This window comes from Bacillus rossius, chromosome 14 (genome assembly GCF_032445375.1).
Source record: "Bacillus rossius redtenbacheri isolate Brsri chromosome 14, Brsri_v3, whole genome shotgun sequence".
Taxonomy (NCBI): Eukaryota; Metazoa; Arthropoda; class Insecta; order Phasmatodea; family Bacillidae; genus Bacillus; species Bacillus rossius.
This window is the reverse complement of record NC_086341.1, coordinates 25,210,612-25,232,503: the sequence shown is the minus strand read 5'-3', so window position 1 is coordinate 25,232,503 and position 21,892 is coordinate 25,210,612. Positions and strand designations below refer to the sequence as shown.

The 21,892-nt window shown below is 36.7% G+C and overlaps 1 protein-coding gene across 1 annotated transcript in view; it reads left to right on the top strand.

Annotated features, from left to right (window-relative positions):
* The first annotated feature begins 9,815 nt into the window (after positions 1 to 9,815).
* The window catches only part of LOC134538730 (neither inactivation nor afterpotential protein C), a 180,052-nt gene continuing 167,975 nt past the window's right edge, over positions 9,816 to 21,892 (top strand). Inside the window, exons 1-2 of the mRNA XM_063380190.1 lie at positions 9,816 to 9,920; positions 16,939 to 17,064. Coding sequence (XP_063236260.1) covers positions 16,944 to 17,064 — 121 coding nt within the window. The 5' untranslated portion in view covers positions 9,816 to 9,920; positions 16,939 to 16,943. The remainder of the gene's footprint in view (positions 9,921 to 16,938; positions 17,065 to 21,892) is intronic.

The window sequence follows — 21,892 nt, the reverse complement described above, 5'->3', positions numbered from 1 at the left end:
CTAGTGGTGCTGCACGGTCACTTGCCAGAACTGTACCGTCGAAGAGTGGATCACTGTCTGCAAGTAGTGCGCTGTCTTACACCCAGGTGGTTCACACAGCCATCTCGGAGCCACGTCTAACACTGCCCCACAAAGCAGCACAACGAGCGCTGATAATGCCGCTTCTAGTGGTGCTGCACGGTCACTTGCCAGAACTGTACCGTCGAAGAGTGGATCACTGTCTGCAAGTAGTGCGCTGTCTTACACCCAGGTGGTTCACACAGCCATCTCGGAGCCACGTCTAACACTGCCCCACAAAGCAGCACAACGAGCGCTGATAATGCCGCTTCTAGTGGTGCTGCACGGTCACTTGCCAGAACTGTACCGTCGAAGAGTGGATCACTGTCTGCAAGTAGTGCGCTGTCTTACACCCAGGTGGTTCACACAGCCATCTCGGAGCCACGTCTAACACTGCCCCACAAAGCAGCACAACGAGCGCTGATAATGCCGCTTCTAGTGGTGCTGCACGGTCACTTGCCAGAACTGTACCGTCGAAGAGTGGATCACTGTCTGCAAGTAGCGCGCTGTCTAACACCCAGTTGGTTCACACGGCCATCTCGGAACCACGTCTAACACTGCCCCACAAAGCAGCACAACGAGCGCTGATAATGCCGCTTCTAGTGGTGCTGCACGGTCGCTTGGCAGAACTGTACCGTCGAGGAGTGGATCACTGTCTGCAAGTAGCGCGCTGTCTAACACCCAGTTGGTTCACACGGCCATCTTGGAGCCACGTCTAACAATGCTCCACAAGGCAGCACAACGAGCGCTAAAAATGCCGCTTCTAGTGGTGCTGCACGGTCACTTGCCAGAACTGTACCATCGAGGAGTGGATCACTGTCTGCAAGTAGCGCGCTGTCTTACACCCAGGTGGTTCACACGGCCATTTTGGAGCCACGTCTTACACTGCCCAGAAAGCAGAAAGAGCGCTGAAAATGCCGCTTCTAGTGGTGCTGCACGGTCACTTGCTAGAACTGTACCATCGAGGAGTGGATCACTGTCTGCAAGTAGTGCGCTGTCTTACACCCAGTTGGTTTCCCACGGCCATCTCGGAACCAAGTCTAACGCTGCTCCACAAAGCAGTAAACCGAGTGCTACAAATACCGATTTCATTAATGCTCCATGGTCACTTGCCAGATCTATGCAGTTTCAATTGCCCAGAAATCTAACAGCGTCACTTCAAGAGCTATCAATGACATTCCCAGTGGTGCTGTGTGATATTCAGCCATAGGCTAAATCGTATGTTCATGAGCCTCTTATATCCTGCCAGTAGCGTGCATTATTCTACCCGATATGTTCGCAATTTCCTCTTGGAACCAAATTCACCACTGGTCCAAAACCAGCGCACTTAATTTTACAAACCTCGCTTCCAGTGATGCTGCACCATCGGCTGAAAAAACTGACAGTTTTCAAGTAGTTGTCCGTCTCCCATCCGATGCTTTGCTCTACTGTAGTTACTCTACCACATGGGCCAATAGCAGCAGACCGAGTACCTAGTTCACTGCCAGAACTGACCTGTCACCGTCTAGAAGAGCAATTACTGTGTCTCCTTCACAAAGGGCCGACCTCACCTATACAGTGCACAACTCTGCAATTTAATTAGCTCACGTTTATTCGAATACTTTGGAAATTCTTTTTTCTAGTCAAAATCGACACTGCTGTGAACCTAATTGATAATATCCACTCTTGGATCCCTTAAAATTTTTGGGTAAATAAATATTTTACTTTTACGCTGGTAATTACTTTAAAATATATAAATTTAATTAGCTTAAAAAGTTTAAATAACGAGGCTTTATCACATGGAACAACCATTCATAATCTTAAGCTGACACGGTTAGGTGTTGATTTGGCATTTTTTATTTTAATTACATGCATTTACTGGCAAAAAATTATCCTCAACTATGCACTTCAAAAATATGTTCAAATGAACTCTAAAATAATCTACATGCTAAAATGATGTCTTAAGATTTTGTTTCAAATGCAAAGTTGGTTATTTTATTTTCTGGTAATTATTATTCTTTAAATACTTATGTTATTAATTTATTATGATAGCGATGTTATGTTTTTTTTCTCAAAATGAATCAACATATATTTTCTAGAGATTATCGAATAGTGTCGAAAAGGCACTCATTTCATAATTTAAAGCTCGGATGAAACGTTTAGTAAAATGTTCGGTGGGAACATCTGTGACCCAAATGCAAATGCAGGAGAGTTAAAGGATTAAAATTATAAGAAAATACTTTGAGTAATAGTAATTACAAGAAAATTAAGTAACTAATGCAGCGTTTGGAACTATGCATTAAGATTGATAAACAGACTTAACGGCTAATCACTTTCTTCATTGCGTGTGCTTGGTAATGATATCAATAAGTTTTGGCACACCTTCGGACATTCCTGTGCGTTATATTTAATTTTCTGCACACATATTTCTAATTAATCAGTGTCTTTTTTGACAAGCAACATGTGAAAATGTGAATTTAACATCCTTTGTGAACTACATATCACTTATGTTCTTCCCTTAGGCACCCTTTTTGTGATAAGGTTTTCAGAGCCATGATAAACTTCAAAGTATTATATGATTTTCCTCTATTTAGTCTACTTGCATACTACCAGTTTTTCAAAGCACTGATAATTTACAATAATCCGAGAAATATTCCCACTTTAGATTGAGTTTCGGACAAATCACAGGAACTCTCGATAATATTACGCAATTCTTTATAACTTGAGAAACGTGCAACTTGTGAATAATGTACTTCAGGCAACACCTTTGTTTCGATGTGGTACAAGATTATTCGAAACTTAATAAATTGGGCATCACTCACCGATTAAAAAACTTTGGCCATGCCAGAGATATCCTGACATGTATCAACAAATGAAAATGACACAGATCCAATTGATTTATCGTTCATAAATCTTATTGTGTTGAAGATATCGACATTTTCTTAAAAAATTGTGTGATTTTAGTCTACATGCTGTTGAAACAGTCAAAATGTGTTACCATGGACACAGAATTATGATGTTATGACAATTGGTGGTCTCGCAGTATAAGAAGAGCTCAAGACTTTATTAAATGTTTAATTTTTTTCCTTCTCTAACATTAAGCTGCGTATAAACTGAGTTTTACAAACTTTAATAGTAAGAGTTAAATCCTTACTTAATTTTTTTGAGTACCAGTTTCAGTATTCTGTTTCAAATAGAAGTCAACTACCATCTCTGAGTCATGTGTCTTGGTGGGAAAAAATTCAGCCTTATGTAAATTGAAAAACTTTTGTAATAGTTTATAAGGTTTTTTCTTGTGTTGGTCAATTTTGTATTTAAATTAATATTTATGAATTTGTATGATTTAGATTTGTATGATTTGCTTATTACAAATTATTTATTTTATCACGTATATGTGACTCTAAATTTCATTGTTATTTTAGTAATCCGTTTATTTTAAATATATTAGAGAACTTAACTAAAACTTACGCAAAACAACTTTAGTTAATGTTCTTGAAATTTTTGGAAGAAATTTGTTTTGGTTAGATTCAGCACGTTAGTTCTGAAAAGAAGAGTTTTAACTTCAAAATAATCCAGGAGAGAATTACTATGCAATACATTTCTAAAAGAATAGTTTTTGATGCATATATTAACTATAAAGAAAACAATGACTTATGAGGTTAATAAAAGAAGTATGCAGAGAAAAAAGGTAAATATAAATTCTACAACAGTAGAAATATATTATTTTAATTATTCTTTATTAATTTATAGCAGATATATGTTACCAATTTCCACATAAACATAAGACTTTGTTAGGAAACATTCATAAACTTCATGGGTGGATCGAATGCATTGGAATAATGCCTTCAAATAATGTCTCCAAACAAACGACATATAATAAGTTTTATGGTATAAATTAACGTGCAATAATGCGTCTCGTTTTTTGTAAAATTGGCGAGTAACTTATCTTTCATAACATGTGTTTATTATAATTAAAATATGTGATTTTCTAAAGGTCTCTTAATTCTTAAAATGTAAGTATTTTTTACAGTTCTTTAAATGAAATCAAACATTTAGTACAAAGAAAATCTTTCTTGACATTTGATATTTAACTCGAAACTAGATAAATACACAGTAAATAAGTTCGTTAAATTGTTCATGCAATGGGGAATTTTTATTAATGACAATTTCTTTAACATACGCCATTGCAGTTTTGCACTGATTGTCATGTAAAAAATTCACGAACGCAAATTAAGAAGAAAAAAATGAAAACATAACCCCACAGAGAACAAGTGTTTGGAGTAAGTTTGGCTTTGTGAAGAATCTGCTAGAACAAAAGGTAAGGCACTACACACGAATAACATGCACGAAATATATGGTGTGATTTTTACATTTTTACAAATTTTACCATTATGGGAATGAAAATGCTGAAAGATGGCCATTATTGTAAAAATCATATTTCTGAAGCAGATCAAGCAGGAGGTAAGAAATTAAACAAAAATTACAGTCCTAAATACTAACACAGTGTTTTTTAAATCAAACCGATAAGGTTGTGAAAGTATGGTAAGTTAAATTATGAAGAAAAAAATGGGCCTATCTCCAAATAAAATCACGAGGGATGTATGAAAATGCAGAAAAAGAATAAATAAATGAAGAGAAAAGGGTTAAGAATTTTAATAATTAAATTCCATATCTCCAAAGATAAACCAAGCATATTTTAAGATATTGTTTATGAGTAGTACTAAAAATATAAACCTCTTAGCGTTTGTTAAAACCCCACTTCTAAGGAGTAAAAACAGGAAAAGTAGAACTTAATAAAATATCAAAACACAAAATGTACTAAATGTTTATGTTAGAAAATTGGCATGCATTAAATACACAGGTTTAAGTCGTGTGTGTTTTCCATTTTCTTTCTAAAACCTAACTATTATTACGTGAGAAGGGTACATACATTATGACTATGATAAAATATTCATACATCCAAAGCTAATCTAATAGAAGTTAAAATCATATGGTACTAATAATTAAAAATAAAAATAGGGACATTTATTTGCGATTTTTCGGGATTCTACCTACAAGGAGTGTGAAAAGAGTTAATTTGGCTTTATAAAGAAATAAATTATAAATCGGTACCTACCAACACGCATAAAATATTATTTACTATATTTTAATTTATTTTGTCCCTAATGAGGTGAAATATATTTGCGTTCAATTTTATACAAGCTAAACCTTCATCGCTAAAAAATTAAATACGAGATGTAAAAACATTTTTAATATTGATATTATTTTAAAACTATTAAACTATTATTTTTGAACGTTTTACATTCAAATGGTTAGCACTGGATACGTCTAGTATTATTGGTTCAACGGGTATTGCTGAATTCACGAAAGTGACGTACCTATATTAAGTTGGAAATAAAAACGATACTGTAGTTTTGTTTTTAAATTTTACCCTTATGGAAACAAAAGGGAGGTAGTGAAATAAGAAAAATTATATCTCTGAACTATATTCAAGGAAAATATACTAGTGATACACAAATTTTTTAATTTTTTTTCACAACTTAAGTAAATAAAGAAATGTTAAATTTAAATAATGATAATTAGAATGTGGATTTTGGTATAACCTACATTAAAGAGGAATAGGCACTTATGGTACCGTTCACAACAATTCGCTCGTTAATGAAATATAACGCATGATTTTACCAATATATATATATTCTTATATTATTTCCCGTTTGATAATTTATTAATATACATATATTCTACCGCAATTTCTAAATTCCAAACCTAAATGATTTATAATAAGTAAAACATAATACTTTCCTACAATTTATTGCGTATATTGCTTCTTTACTGGTGATTTAAAGATATTTGAGTAACCATAGCCGTGATTGGTAAGCTAACTAAACTATTAAACCACTGGCTTTGACACAAAGAATACAATTTTTTTTTAAATTACGAACTTCTTATTTGTGTTGTGTTGCTGAAAACAAAATTTTAATTTTTTATGTGTGTATATATATATATATAAAATTCAATATTATTAAATGTAAAATAAGATATTGCTACAACTTCTTTAGTGGCAAAGTTTGTTACAATTGCTATAAAGTTACCTTTTTGTTACTGCAAAATTAAAATCCGTTATTTTGTTACTAGGAAAGAATTTGGTGCAATAATGATGTAAATTTTACATTTCCTTTACTTCAGGAATTTTTTTGTAGAACTTGTTAGCAGTTGTATTAGAACAAAATGTTTTGATAAAAAATTCTATATTTTTAACTGTTAGCTGTTTGGTTGAATAATATGTGTCTGGGTATGCTAAGTAAGTATAAGATTGCTAAATGGTTGTTTAACTTGTAATCAGGACAGTTTAACCTGATAAAATTCTGATAACACTTTTCCTAATGTTTATTTTAAGATTATATGTTTACTATCTGCATTACCCGGCGTTGCCCGGGCCGAACACAGGGTGATATATTTTCTGCGAGTTAAATAAAATGGATAGTGCTTTATGACGGTGTGGTGGACACTGATAAATAACACACAATTACTGTTTGTATATCTGCGACCTATGATTTTCTGTTTATCCATGGCGATCGGTTGAATGGTTTAGAAGTTGATGTGCTGCAGCTACATCTAGCTGAAAGTTACAAAAAAAATGTATATCATAGAAACCTTCTCCGTGAAAAAAAAACACTGTGATGCGCCAACTTTCATGGCGATCGGTCAAACGATGGTGTAGTTTATCGACTTCGTACACACATGCCAACATCCTATTTTATATTTATAGACAAAACGTATTGATTCATGCAATAGCTGAATAATAGCTGAAAATACCTCAAATAATAAGTTTTATTTTGATTCTGTTTTTACTTTAAAAATTTTATGCACTGCTTTTAACTCAATACTAGTTTCGTTAAATTAACAAAATTCTTTTCGGATTAAGAAAGGTTTCCACAGGTATAGGTATGTTCTTACGGAACCTAGCCCTTCTTAGTTAGTGGAATGGAGCTAGGTGGAGTATCCACGCATTGCTACCCTGCTTGGGAAATGACTCGGAAACTATTCAGCGTTGGCGCGCGCGTCATTTGCCCGTCAGTCGGGGACGGTTGGATGAAAGCTACTCTGTCTGCCCCCCCCCCCCCTTAACACACTCTCTTTCCCTGTTAGGGATACGGGCAGGTATTCGGTTGGACTGCTCCGTGGCTTTGTCGGGCTTTGGAGGCGCAGAACTCTGCGACACGCCCTTATAGTTAGCGCGCCCCAGTGGCTGCAATGCCATTCTTCAAGAAAGATCGCCAAACAATTGCCCCACGAAAAAAAAATAGGAGCCGGCAACCCTCATTTTTTTTTCCCCAAGCAACAATCCGTGAATGAATAACCTCCGCGCGCCGTTGGCTGCACTGAAACTTATCTCGTGAATTTAAACGGACGCTCTATTTTTTTTTCGGCGGAACCTTTTGATCCTCATCCTGACGACGAGACTTCGAGTCCTTTGGAGTGCACCCTGTCAAAAATAACGTTAGGTGATTCCCACAACACGTATTCTTCGAAATCCCATAATCCCTGGGAAAAAAATATTTGACCCAATCGATCTGTGAATGTGAATGTGAAGTTTAGTGACAAGTGCCCAGCGATAATGTACTCTACAGTTAAAACTACATTAAAAAAATTGTATGTGACGTGGTTATAAAATTTACAAAATTTTAAACTTAGAACCGAAGCTATCAAAAATAAAAATGTTGGTTTATAAATGATAATTTTTACCAAAATACTTCTACTCTGATTTCAGAATAAATAAAATACATTTCGCGAGCAAGCTTTTAAGTTAAATTATAGAATGGGAACCCGGTTTATCCATAACAATTTTCGCTCAAAGATTTTGATAAATAAGCTCCGAAAGACTTTTCGTAACAGCATATTCAATGTAGCATGTAGTTATATGCATGCCAAAGTTATAGTATTTTGCGAAGTCTATTCGGAAGTTTAAGAGTGAAGCCAAACCTTAAAATGCAAAACTATTCTCTGAAGTTGCCACAGCCACGTTTCTTTTATTTAACTGTTTTTTTAATTTTCCATAGAAAGGTTTTTCGTTTATGTTAATAAGACTTGCACACGTGATAAACCTGAATGAAATAAAACTGTAGTATATTTATATTGGTAGCAACTAAAATTAAAAAAATGCACTATTGAATCACAACATAGGCCAATAAGAAAAAAAAATTGTGCCTAGGATTTTGGAACTGATTTTAGCTAGAATTAGTGCGGTTAATCTAAATATGAAACGAGTTTTTTTTCTATCAGCTCTACTTTTTAAGCTAAGCGAAACTTGAAATGTGTTCTTCTACACAATGGGAACAAATAATATGGTTCAATACTAATTGCACATTCAACGACAATGAAAATATAACACCATAGCATTGGACTTGGAGAATTTAAGGTATTGTGAAAATCAATGGGTGATTTGTGTGGACTTAAAAATGGTAAACTTTCTCCTCGTACAGCAAAGTGGCCGCACCACATATCCTTGTTTCTTGTGCCTCTGGGATAGCAGAGACAAAACACACCACTGTGTTAGACAAGAGTGGCTTAAGAGAGAAGACATGGTAGTTGGAGAAAAAACGTTATTAACGAACCCTTATTTTATGGAGATAAAATCATATTTCCGCCACTGCCTTTCAAGCTGGGCCTTATGAAGCAGTTTGTAAAGGCTCTTGATAAAGACGAATCATGTTTCACATGTATAAGGGGGGGGGGGAATGCCTCACATGAGTAAGGAAAAAGTTAAATCAGGAATATTTATCGGCCCAGAAATAAGAAAATTCATTAAGGACCAAGCCTTCGTAAAATCCATGAATGAGACGGCAAAAATCCTGGACCTCATTTGTTGCAGTTGTCAGAAATTTTCTGTGCCGAGCAGAAATCCATGTTGAAGTGGTAAACGATATGCTTAAACATTTCAAATCGCTTGGGTGCAACATGAGTATTAAGTGTTTTTTTTCAAAACTGTATTTTTATAAGCGTGGAAATGTCTTAAAACGCGTGTTATCAGAATCACTAATTCAGACGTGAAGCATCCGGTAGAGGTTCTTGAAAGCACGGGACTTGCATTACATCTTTTGTATTAATTTCTCCGTCATATGATGTCGCGGTTGCCGCTTGAATCTCACGGTGGCCCTACGCACGTTCGAGAAGCCGTTGAGGCGACATCGCGCTGGAAGAACCGGCGAGCTTCGCCCTTATCGCCCCGCCTGACCAGGTGACCCCGACACACACACGGTGCGCATAAAAACAACGCGATTTGAAAACTACTCTAGATATCCGAGTGGGGCCCTGCTTACGAAAAGGATTAAAGAGTTCGCCGAGGGCCGAAAAAAGTACTTTTGATTTCGGATTAAGTTTTTAAACTGTATTTTTTAGAAGAGTTAAAAATGGCTATAAAAAAAACGCATGTTTTCAGAGTAATTTTGAGATGTAAAACAACCAGTACAGATTGTTGAGAGCACTTGAGGGACTTGCATTACACCTTTATCTTGATTTCTGCGCAATGTAATGTTACGGTCACCGCTCAGTGCACTGGGAGAAGACTGCGCGCCAGTCCAGAGGCGACACCGCGCTGGAAGCACCAGCGAGCGCCTCGCTAACACACGTACACCCCTGAAGTAATGCGATCAGCAGCGCCGGTGTGGGACGTGCAGGAGGAATGGGGGGTGGGGGGAAGCCCCGGACGCGCAAAGCCGTCGCTGGGTCGCCCGGAGGTGGCTTCGAGGGCTTCCTAATGCGGCCGTCGGGGCCCGCGCAGACGTCACTGCTCCGCGGGCTGCCGAGTCGAACGCCACCCGCTGGTTCCTCGAGGCGAGGTCGAAGCGCGCGCACGGACGAACTCACAGCCGGGAACACTGCAGGTAACCTCACTTCTTAGCTCTCGGTGTACGGGAAGCCTACGATTCACTCGTCTAATGGTCAATTAGGTTAGGTTAGCTACATTATAAATACTTTAAAACATTGTGGACGGTTGATTTGGTTAGGATAGCTACCTTAAAGATACTGTGAAATCATGTAAACTGTTTTCTAGCGCTGGATAGCTACATATTAAAAAGTTATTTGCTAAGCAACCATAAAATCGTTTTACAGTATTTTTAATGTAGCTATACTTACCTAATATAACCAACCATCCACAATGTTTTAAAGTATTTATAATTACTTCTTGTTAATTTTAAGAATGACATATTATAGGTTAAACCCGCGCATTTGGAGAATAAATGCCCGCGAATTTTTCCCCCCCAAATAAATACACTTGTTGTGGTACGGAAAAAAAAAGCGAGCATGAACTTTGGGGAACTTCGGGTTTGACTCTCTCGTCTGTGAAAAGAAGGCTTGCCAACGTGAGTATTCGGGTATGTCCAGAAGGACGAGTGAATCGTAGGCTTCCCCTCGGTGTACAGCAGTTGGTGCGAGTAATGTGTTACCACGGTGCTGCCATCTGTGGCGGATGGCGCGAACCAAAGTTCACACAGCCAAAGGAAACCCTGTAGTACATAGTTACTGTTCAATGAATTTTATCGGCAGTATTTAAATAAAATTCCTGGTCGCAAATCAGTTCCAAAGCCGGGTTTTAGTTATTTTTTTTTTTTTTGTCTTTTATCGGGGCCTTTTTCATTATATCATTTTAAATTTCGGTCTGCTAAAAAAATGATTTAATAGACGACATGTATCGGCGAGTGTGGAGTCTACGTGTGATTCGCGTCGAGTAATGTTGTTTGAAAAAAAAAATTGCGTATATTTATTACGCTTGGCAATATTTTAAAGGATTTTACGCTTAGTTTCGTGTCCGAGTTTCGTATTATAAGTGTATCTGCAACATGAGAACTCACTAATTTGCTCGTTACCGAGGATAGACGTTGCACATATTTGGCGAATACTGAAAGACTTGCTCACGTTTTTTTCCCCTGTAATGTTTTAAACATTAAAAGTCCCCAATTTGCTTTATTACAAGACCGCAAACTTAAGGTGCCAGAAAAAACGCACCCTATTGTGTTTTTTTTTTCAAGCAGGTGACGTAAAAACAGTTTTACTGCAAAGTAAATGAGAATCTGTGACTTGACAATATGTCATATTGTGACATTTATTTAGTTTAAAGTACGTTTATAAAACTATTTTGAAGATTTAATTTAATTAATAAGTTAATTACTATTTCCCCATTTTTATTTTATTTTAACATTCTTACAACAGTGCACATGACGTACCGATTTTGCTGAATTATAATTTTTTTAAATTAACTCTTAAAGAAAATATGAATTAATTTACAATTTTTATATCTTACTGCTTTTAATAAAATATGATAACGTGAAAATTAACAAAAATTTCATAAACGATATCAAGTTTTTTTTCTTCATATTTCTCTATACAAGAAAGTAAAAGATTATCATCTAATTTAATGTCATGTCAGGGCATTGATAAAATAATATATATTTTTTATTTATTTTACTATCCCCATTGCATGTGAAAACCACTGGAAGCGAGTGATTGATTATTCTACAATTATGTCAAATTTTACATCGTACAGATATGTTGACATCGACAATTCCCAATAGCTATAGTCCATGCCATGTCGAGCCACGTTCCTCTTAACACTGAATCTGTTTTGTTTCGCTATGGCTTAAAAAACCAACCAACCTTAAAGACGGGCACGAGAGACACAAATGAGAGCACTTGAAGTAATAGGTTGTGTTTAAACGGGTAAGGAACCAACTTGTAATCAGTGGATCGTGGCTGGCTGGACCGTGAAATGCAGGGGCGACTGAATTGTTGCCCATTGGAAGGGCAACCCTTCAGAATTTTTCTGGCAGTGGTTTATTTGTACAGAGACTGGAAGGGCAGCCCATCCAATTTCTGAAAACACGCTCCTTTAAGAGTTTAAATAATCCTGAAAACTTGCCCCTTGGATGGACAGCCCATCAGGATTTTTCTAACAGCACTGTTTTTGAAAGGTTGTCTGAATTGTTGCCCCTTGGATGGGTAGCCCTTCAGGATTTTTCTGACAGTGGTTAGTTTGTAAAGTGACCTAACCTAACCTAACCTAACCTAACCTAACCTAACCTAACCTAACCTAAACTAACCACTGTCAGAAAAATCCTGAAGGGCTGCCCATCCAAGGGGCAACAATTCAGACAACCTTTCAAAAACACCATATATATATATCGCCGATATTGTCCAGTTTTGCAAAATAAAAGTACAACCACCCGTTGAATACAGTCTAAGCTAATAAAATACATTTTAAAGCTCAGTGTTAGTAAGACACAAAAAAAACCTTGCATATAATTGTGATATTATGTGTCATGAATTAGTTATTTATATTTACTTCAGAAATTACGCAATGCAGAACCTACTTATCATCCAAATTTTGTGGGTTTTACCCTAAATTTTTCCTCTCTTTGCTGATTTTTTAAAGAACTCATCTAAATGGTAGAATGTACCTTTTAATGGGAAATTTACATCCTTTAATTTTCCATTTTATATAAAAAATATTAAAAATCATTCCATTTTTTGTTGGAAAATTATTTCAAACCGAGGGGTGGTTTGTTGTGACTGTATCATTTTACTACGGCATCGGGTAAAATAAGTAAATTTTGTAAGTTGCCCTTCTCACATTTACCTTCCGCCCATTTTCAACATAACGTTGAGTCCAGGCACTAAGCGGAGTCATTAACGTAATAAAAATAATTCTAAAACACTTTCGTGTGATAAGAAACTGTTTTGGTTTAGAAATATTGATAAACACTTTTTGTATTTTGATTGATATTCGTAATACTAGCTTTTATGTCAATATTGATTTTAATGGAGTCTTTATTGGGAAGTATACTTCCCACCGAGGTCGTTTTGTTAAAGGGCCGCGGTAAATTGTTTTACCACCTCGGACTTAGTCTGCCACGTGTCGGTTACTTCAGTAAACTATAAATAAACATTTGGTAACCCTTGAAAACAAATGACAGGCATTAGAAACGAAGGAGAAGGTGCCAGAAAGTTGCACGAAATACAATTTTACTATTATTGATTCGAGTGAATTTCAGAAGCCCCAAATATGAATCTAATGTGTTTTGGTAAGTAAAATAATGCTACGAGTGTATTTTATCAAGTAATTGGAGTAATTATTTTTCCTAACTTTACATTCTAGTTTTTGTTTACAGAAAAAAATGTTCAGCAAGATTTCAGTGAACTACGAAAGATAGTAATTTCACATTTTTGTCTACTTGCAGCAAAAATGCCCAACAAACATCAGAGAATTTCCACCGAGGAAGCTCTTGAGTTATATTTTACACTTCCAAGTGACACTGATGATTCCGACAGAGGTCCGGATGAAGGAGCAGAAGAAGAATTTTGTTTGATCGAGAATCAGGAGAGTAGTTTTCGGACTTCAGATCTGCAGCCAGGCACCAGTAGGGAACCAAGTAGTGCGCACATTGTAGATCAAGTGAGTGATAGGCATGGTTGATCTAATTCACAATGTAGCACCAGTCAGACACGCAGTAATTCATGTAGGAAAAATTTTGAATATGAAAATGATGATAGGGATAGCAGTGACACTGAATTTGAGCAGATGTAGGATGACTGGTCTCAGGATGCAAGTCAGTTTGATTCACTAGATGTCATTATGGATGTTGATGGAAAATCACTCATTAGCTAACACTAACTAGTACAGAGAAAGACTTTTTCATGCAAATATTCAGTAATAAAATCATAGAATTCATTGTTGAACAAACCAATTTGTATGCAACAGAAGTGTAAAGGAAACAGAGGAACCACAGTGATGTTAGTAAAACAAGCAACTGGGACAAAACATGTGTAGAAGAATTCCAAACATGGTTTGGAATGAAGATTCTGGTTGGTATGATGATACTGAAACAAGATGATCAGTATTGGAGTTCTGATCCTGCACTCAGCCAGCCTACGATATCGCAAGTAATGACGTCTAAACATTTCAATAAGATAACTGAAATAATTCACATCAATGATAATCAGACCATCCTTTCAAGGGATCATCCAAATAATGATAAACTTCAAAAAGTTAGGCCTCTTATCACAAACCTCAAAACACTATTGCTGAGGCATACAGTGCATCTAGTGTGTTGGCTGTTGACGAGAGTATGATACCTTTCAAGAGGCTGTCGTCACTCAAACAATACATGCCCAAGAAACCTGTGAAAGGGGCTACAAGGTGTGATGTCTAGCCAATTCTAGAAATGGGTATGTATTGAAATTTGAAATTCACACTGGCCAGGCTACAGATGAGAGTATGGCTGATACACTTGGTGAAAGGGTAGTGCTCAGCCTAACAAGAGATCTAAAAGGAAAAGGTTGTGTCGTGGCATTTGACAACTTCTTCACCACTGTAAATCTGATGAAATCACCTCGGCAGGATAACATTTATGCCATTGGCACTGCAAGAACAAACCAAAAAGGACTTCCTGCAATGTTGAAAGAGAAAGTGCAGCTGAAGAGAGGAGAGTTTCATTTCCAGTGCAAAGAAGGTATTGCAGCCATCAAATGGATGGACAGGAAACCGGTAACCATTCTCACAACCTAAAACAACTCTATGTGCACCACGACAGTCTCAAGGAAGAACAAGGATGGAACAAGTTGTCATGTGAGCTGCCAAACTGGTATTGTTACATATAATGAGATCATGGGAGGCGTTGATCACTTTGATCAACTGCGGGAACGTTATGCAATAGGTCGAAGTTCCCGAAAATTGTTGCACAGAATCATGTATTACCTCATTGACTTAGCAATTGTAAATGCATTTATCTTGTGGAAGATCAGGAGAAGAGAATGGGCATCTCATGACCACCTTAGATTTCGGCTACTACTAGCAAGACAGTTGATTGTTATTTCTCAAATAGAAAACGAAAATGAACACATGTAAGCTTCCTGAGCAACAAGATGACTGTTTCGAAAGGGGTGTGGTATACGAAAGTAGGTGACCACATGCCTATTTTGGAGAAAAAAAAACATACAGAATGTGCCGTCTCTGCTCAATGAAAGTGCACGACAAGGGAACGAGGTATATTTGCAAAACATGCAATGTACCATTGTGTATTGAACCATGTTTCAGAATGTTTCATGTAAAATAACATGTGTTTGACATCTCAGGATGTCATTAGGTAACTATTGAAGAAAACAGCTTTTCATGGAGGATGTAAGTTTGAAGGAATAGTGAAAGACAAAGTAAAGATGTTACATATTTTTTGTTCCTGCTGTGGGCCATGGGAAGTATACTTCCCACCATTATAAATTAGACAAAATGTAAAGATAAACTTTTGTGCCTGATATTGATGTATTTTAGTTGTTTAACATAAACTAAATCCAAAATTTAGTTTTTGTACCATTGCCAGAAATAAATGGCCCATTAAAAAGTTAAAAAATATAAGAAACTTAACCTTTTTTATTCTATGTATGTACAACATATCAATACTTGAAAACTTAGTTTCAACACACCAAAGCATGTATATATATTGTTACGATTTACTGCGGGTTCGTAAAGGATAGCCGAAATTAAAGTTTTTTATCACACACACAGTTTTATTTATTGCCACTACTTAGGTATGTCACTTACAAATAATCTAAAAAATTACAAATAATCAATTACACTTTAAAATGTTGCTTCCCTAGTCACTCGTTTTCACACACAGCACACCTCGCTGGGCCGCACCTCTGGCGCAACTCTTGCCGCAGCACCTCTCGTGGACCTCCGTCGCGGGACTCCGGCGCCGCACTCGAGAACTCCCGACTGAACTCCTACTCTCTGAACTCCGACTTCAACTCCATCAAGGCCGCCGTACTCGTTTTATCTATCAGCCGCAATTTCCAGAACTCGCGAGCGCGGCCGGGGCCAGTCGCGTCATTCCGCGCCGACCCGGCGGCAGGAATCTCTCGAAACACGTGTCGGCGGCTCGCGTAACTCCACAGCTGTCAGGTTTCAGTTACGTGTCAAAGGCAGTGCGCCGCGCGGGGAGTGGTGGGAAGGAGGGGGTAAAGCGACAATCCTTGTTATCTTCCAGGCGCGCGCAGCGCATATCATGTTGCGGCAGTTGCCAGCCAACTCTGCACCTGCACGTGTCCCAGCCTTGATCACGTTCGTAACAATATATATACATACACAGCCGCTGGAAATTGCCGCAGCTATGATACCCTTCCGATCAACAAAAATGAGTGATCCCTAACAGTTCTGTTTTTCTTAAAAGCTCTGGAATGTTTATAAAAAGCGAACTGGAATGCTACTCCCAACCTACCCTATTAGGGCGCAAATGTGGGAGGGGAACGTGAGAATGCCGGCTGTAAGTGCAGTGGTAGCTCCCAAGCTTGGAGCACACTCTGAGGAGTCCCCGCTCTGTTGACGAGTGGAAGTGTTGAGCTACTAGCCTGTAGAGCTAGTAGAGGCGGAGGTCCTCGCCTGGATCCCGAGCAACTGGGTGACCGAGAGGTCCCAGGGATGTGATAGGCGCGGGCCCGTGTCGGTACTGCCTGGAACCCCAGTGGAGGCCAAGCACTGTTGGTAACCTGGGGTTAAACGGCGGGCCAATGGCTTGTTCGGTGGCGCCGAAATTTGGGATGTGTCTCCTCAACCTCTCGACGTAGCTGTAATAAGTTGTCATAATCCATGCCGCGATCGTAAATTGGCGTGTCTATTTACCCGGTTCTCAGAACCCATGTCCCAGCTTGGACATGTCCGAAACTTGGACATGTAAAAAGATCCACTTTATCTCCCAATTGGATTATGTCCTGAGACGGGATCAAGTCACCGAGGGAGTCTGTGTAGGCAAAGGCTGTAGATCTTTGTGTATATACTGTAAGAGTATTAGCAACATGCTCGCTACCGAGTCTCTCGCGAGTGCTGAATGTATTGTTTTCTTCCGCGGAGTGAAGAAGCCATGGCGGACGGCGAGTTGAAGCTGGACGAGCTGCCGGACCCTGGCGGCCGCTACGAGCTGGGCTCCAGGATCGCCTCGGGGATGCTCACTGAGGTGTTCCAGGCCGTGGACACCGAAGCAGGTGAGAACAAGCGCGAGCCATCCGAGCTTTCGCATCCCCCACCCCACCACGTGGAGGACCCTGCAAATATTTTAGACGTGACAACGTCTAATAAATCGATGAACGCCGGCTGCACGCACGAAAAAGTGTCCCGTTACGCGCATTGTCCCGTTACGCTGTGTACCGTTACGCTCATTGTACGCTTGCGCCGCATCTATCTCTATTCCACTCGATTGGAACAAACATCGATTTGACTTTTTCGAGGCACATTAAACTTGAAACATTAAAATAATCTCTTCGTTAAAGTAATAAACATATTTGAATTAATGAGTGCAAACAAAAGTAAATTTATCAATTAAATTGTAGATTTCATTTCATTCCTTCTTTGTATCTATACAAAATAGTGATAATTCAATAAAAATGATTCACTTTTATTCATAAAAGTATGCAATCTTTTCATCAATGTTTTGTTATGACGTTGTCACGTTAAACTATCGTCCGTAAACCGACTTTACAGACAACCAATTTTTTTCGGGAAGGAGTGGGGGGTGATTTTTAAAAGAAAAAAAATAATAATTAAATCTTGAACACGTTATTTAAAAAAAAAATTACATAATTACCTTCATTAACATACTGTCTTCACCGTTATTTTGTAGATGATTTTATAACTTAAGGGGTATATACATTTAGGTGTATATACATTTAGGTGTGTATATACATTCCCCTTATCCACCCCCCCCCCCCCCCCAAAAAAAATCAATAGTGTTCCTTACTTTTGGTGTGGAATTTATTCCTATTTAAATGTTAAGTTAGAAATTTTGAAAAATAACAGCTCTTTAAAAGGCCATTTTAATGCATTTCTGACGTCTCTAAAAGACATTACAATAATTATTTTTGAGTTATTACATTTTAAAAAAGTAACATTACAGTAGCACTAAAAATGTAAACTTATACATTAAAAAAAATAACTGAACCCACTTCATAGGTCAGGTGCGAACTGGAGTACATTAGTTTGTTGTCATCGTTCTGTTTTTTTTTATGGGAGGAGAGGCTAGGAAGTCAAAGTAATGGCCATCTTTGTCTCATACGAGCGCCACTGCACTCACATTCTTTACGTTTCCAGAAAGCGCAAGTACGACCAAAAGCTGAAGACCATCACTATATTTTAATATTTTTTTATATTTTTGTAGTAAATTTCTTTTGGAAGTTATTTATTAATTTTAATAGTTATTAAAACTGAAAATTGATACATATACCGTATCTAGTATGAAAAATAAATCTCGCAAGAAAACGGTGATTTGGTTTTAAAATCGTAATTTGTGAACAAATTTACCCAAGCTAATATGAGTTCAGAAAAAAAAGTACTAACATATCTATATAATTTTGATAACAGTAGTTGTAAACAGAAAAGTATGGCGTAATGTATTTCTTATGGGCATACGATTTTGTGGTGGCTTCTTGTGGCGGCTTTGCCAGTCGCAAGGATTCAGTCAAGTTCGGGTGTGTTAGCCTCTCGTTGCTTATGATCAGGACTTCCACAATCATTTTTGACAATGCCACATCCTTTAGATTAGAATCCAAAAATTCTGAAAATATGTAATTATTTAGTTAAAATTTCTAAAAAAAAAAATTCTAATAATCATCAAAAAATTCGCATATTAAAAAAATTATTCATTCGATTTATTTCTGTCCTTCGTTCAAACCATGCATATTGGAAAAAAAATTTAATGTTTTGGTTTACAAATATTTATTTAATAAAATATGGTGAAAAATTCTAAAATTGGTATAAATTTACTATCTACCAGCCACCAATTAATTCTATAGATTCTTGTCCTTGGTTTTAACTTTACTTGATAAAAAAAAGTAATTTTATGTAAAAAAATCACTCTTTTAAAAAAATTAGTGAAAAATCATAAAAACGAGTTAAATTCCTCATTTACCAGCTGCCAGTAAGCTGCCGATGCCATGTTGGCCGCCATCTTGGAAATTCGTTATTATTAACCTAGAAATTCGGGAAAAATAACAAAAATGTACAATAAATCAACAATTAATTTACTGACATTCGATCGATATCAGACCTTGGTTTGATCCTTGCACAATGAAAAAAAATATATAATTTCAGTTAAAAATATTTATTTATTTTAAGTTAACATTGAAATGACATTTTCGAGAAATAAAAGAACAAAATTACAAATTTAAAAAAATATGTAATTTCTACAAGATGAAAAAAACAAGCATATTACTGCTCAAAGAAGATTTATGAAATCTTCTTAGAGTACGAAGCAAGTACTCTGCATGCCTTGACATGTGTTTTCAAGGCAAATCTGCATGACAGTCAATTAACGAGGCACGTCCAATCACCGTCCAGGCACATTCAGTTTATGGCCAACATGCCCAGTTATCAGCTAGGCATGTCCAGCAAGCGACCAGGCACGACCAGTTGTTGGCAAAGTTCGTACAGTCGGTGTCTAGGCACGTCTATTAAGCGGTCAAGCATGTATTTAGTAAAAAGGCACATTCAGTTTGTGAACTGAAATTTCAATGTTTTGCATCGAGCAAGGATCGAACCAAGGACAGAAAACAATCTAATCAATAATTATGTATTTTAATAAGCGAATTTTTTGATTACTTTGGAATTCTTGGCGAAAATTTTTAGCTAAATAATTACAGATTTCTCATAATTTTTGGATTCCAATATGGCGGATGTGGCGTCGTCATAAATGATTGACGAGTTCCTGATCGTAAGCAACGAGAGACGAACACACCCGAACTTGACCGAATCCTTACGATTGGCCAGCCGCCGCAAGAAGCCACCACAAAATCGTAGTCCCTTAAGAAATACATTGCCCCATACTTCCCTATTCCCATATAATACGCGTCAGAAGCCATTAAATAGTAGTTTTTATGAGATATTTTTCAGTTAGTAAGCAATTTATGACAAAATTAGAACCTTAATATTATGATATTAAATTTTCAAACGGTCTTAAACCTTTGGTATTACATGTAAATGCGTCTCAAACCTATGCCTATAGGACAAACCGTACCAGTTTTCAACCGAGAAACGACAGAGAGCGTGTACTTTATCTCTAGACTTAGGCCGGGTATAACTTCGCAAGTAACTCAGAACGCAAGAAACGCAAGGAGCGAGAAGTTTAATAAAAAAACTGGTTGTCTGTAAAGTCGGTTTACGGACGATAGTTTAACGTGACAACGTCATAACAAAACATTGATGAAATTATTGATCCAGAAGAAAAGGAAATATCATATTCGGCCTGAGACTGAGCTGTAATAGGTTTTTGCAACAAAACCATTTAGGCATTAAAAATATTATATTCTTTGAGGAAGATTTTTTTTTAATTTTTCAATCTTTTGCATGATAAAATCTACCTCTGCTACTTTTATGAATAAAATTAAATCATTTTTATTGAATTATCACTATTTTGTATGGATACAAAGGAGTGAAATGAAATGTGCAATTGAATTAATAAATTTACTTTTATTTGCATTCATTAATTCAAATATATTGATTACTTTTGAAATGTTGCGTACGCCATATTTATTTATACAAGTACAAAAAAAATTTCGCAGCTGCCGGGTTTCGAAACGACAACCTTTAATTTAAGAGTTAGGTACGCTAACCACAAGCCCACGAGGCCATACTAAGGTCATGTAGATTCAAATGCTATATATATATTTATATATATATATATTTATTTATTTGTTTATTTATAAAAACTTTGTTCACGGTAGGGGTATAATATTAACACGATTTTATAACAAATACGCATCCCAAATACACCAAACTTATTTATAATGTGTTACAATATTTTTTAAAACATTGTGCAAAAGATCCCGGGTGTAATTTGAATTATTATGTGTAACTGTAAAACACCATTGTTGGTTCAAAACGTATTTGAATTTTCAACATTACTTTTAAATAACCGTACCGATTGTGCTGAAAATCGGTGGACGATCGTTAAATTACATAATATTAATAATTCAAACGACGAAAATATGATTGAAAAGTAAAATCGATGGTTGTTCCAATCGAGTGGAAGAGAGATGCCACGCATGCGTACAATGAGCAAACATAACACATCCGTAGTGGGACATCCGTAGTGGGACACTTTTTCGTGCGTACAGCCGGCATTCATCGATTTATTAGACGTTGTCACGTCAAAAATGTTTTCATATATCCTTTTTAGGGTACACACTAGGCAACGAGGCAACGCAATCATCGCCAAGTATCGATTTCTTGCCTTTCGGCTTGCGTTTTCGCCATCCAAATTGGAAGTGAAATATTCCGGAAAAGTTTCTAGGTTGATAATATATTAGTTACATCACACTCATTATGTTTTTGTCTCAATAAATTATTCCACAGTGAAATAAAATGATGCTTTTGAAACAAACTATTAAGAATTTTATCAATTTTTTGTGAAAAACCTTGTTTATGGTAAAAAGCCTCTTGAAGATTTTTTTTTTCCATTTTACAGTTTCAAGCTGTAGGGTTCATAATATCGTTCGACATGCCTTTTTTACAAACGACAATAGTTTCCTTGCGTTTGTTGAGTACTGCGTTTTTACGCTCTTGTATTTCTTGTGAAGTTTATAAACCTACCCAAAATTTTAGAACTATTAGAAACTTTCATACAATAATATTTGGTTCATTAGTTTGAATGGATATTGCTTTTAATAGCTATTAATATGTTAAAAAAAATACTAATAAATGCCTTTTGACGCCTGGTTAATTATTTTTTTAAATATTGAAAACCAAGGCAATATGATAGTTTTCTTTGAGCTGCTATTTATTTTTGTATCTTTCTTTACTAACAAAGATTTTCCAAATATA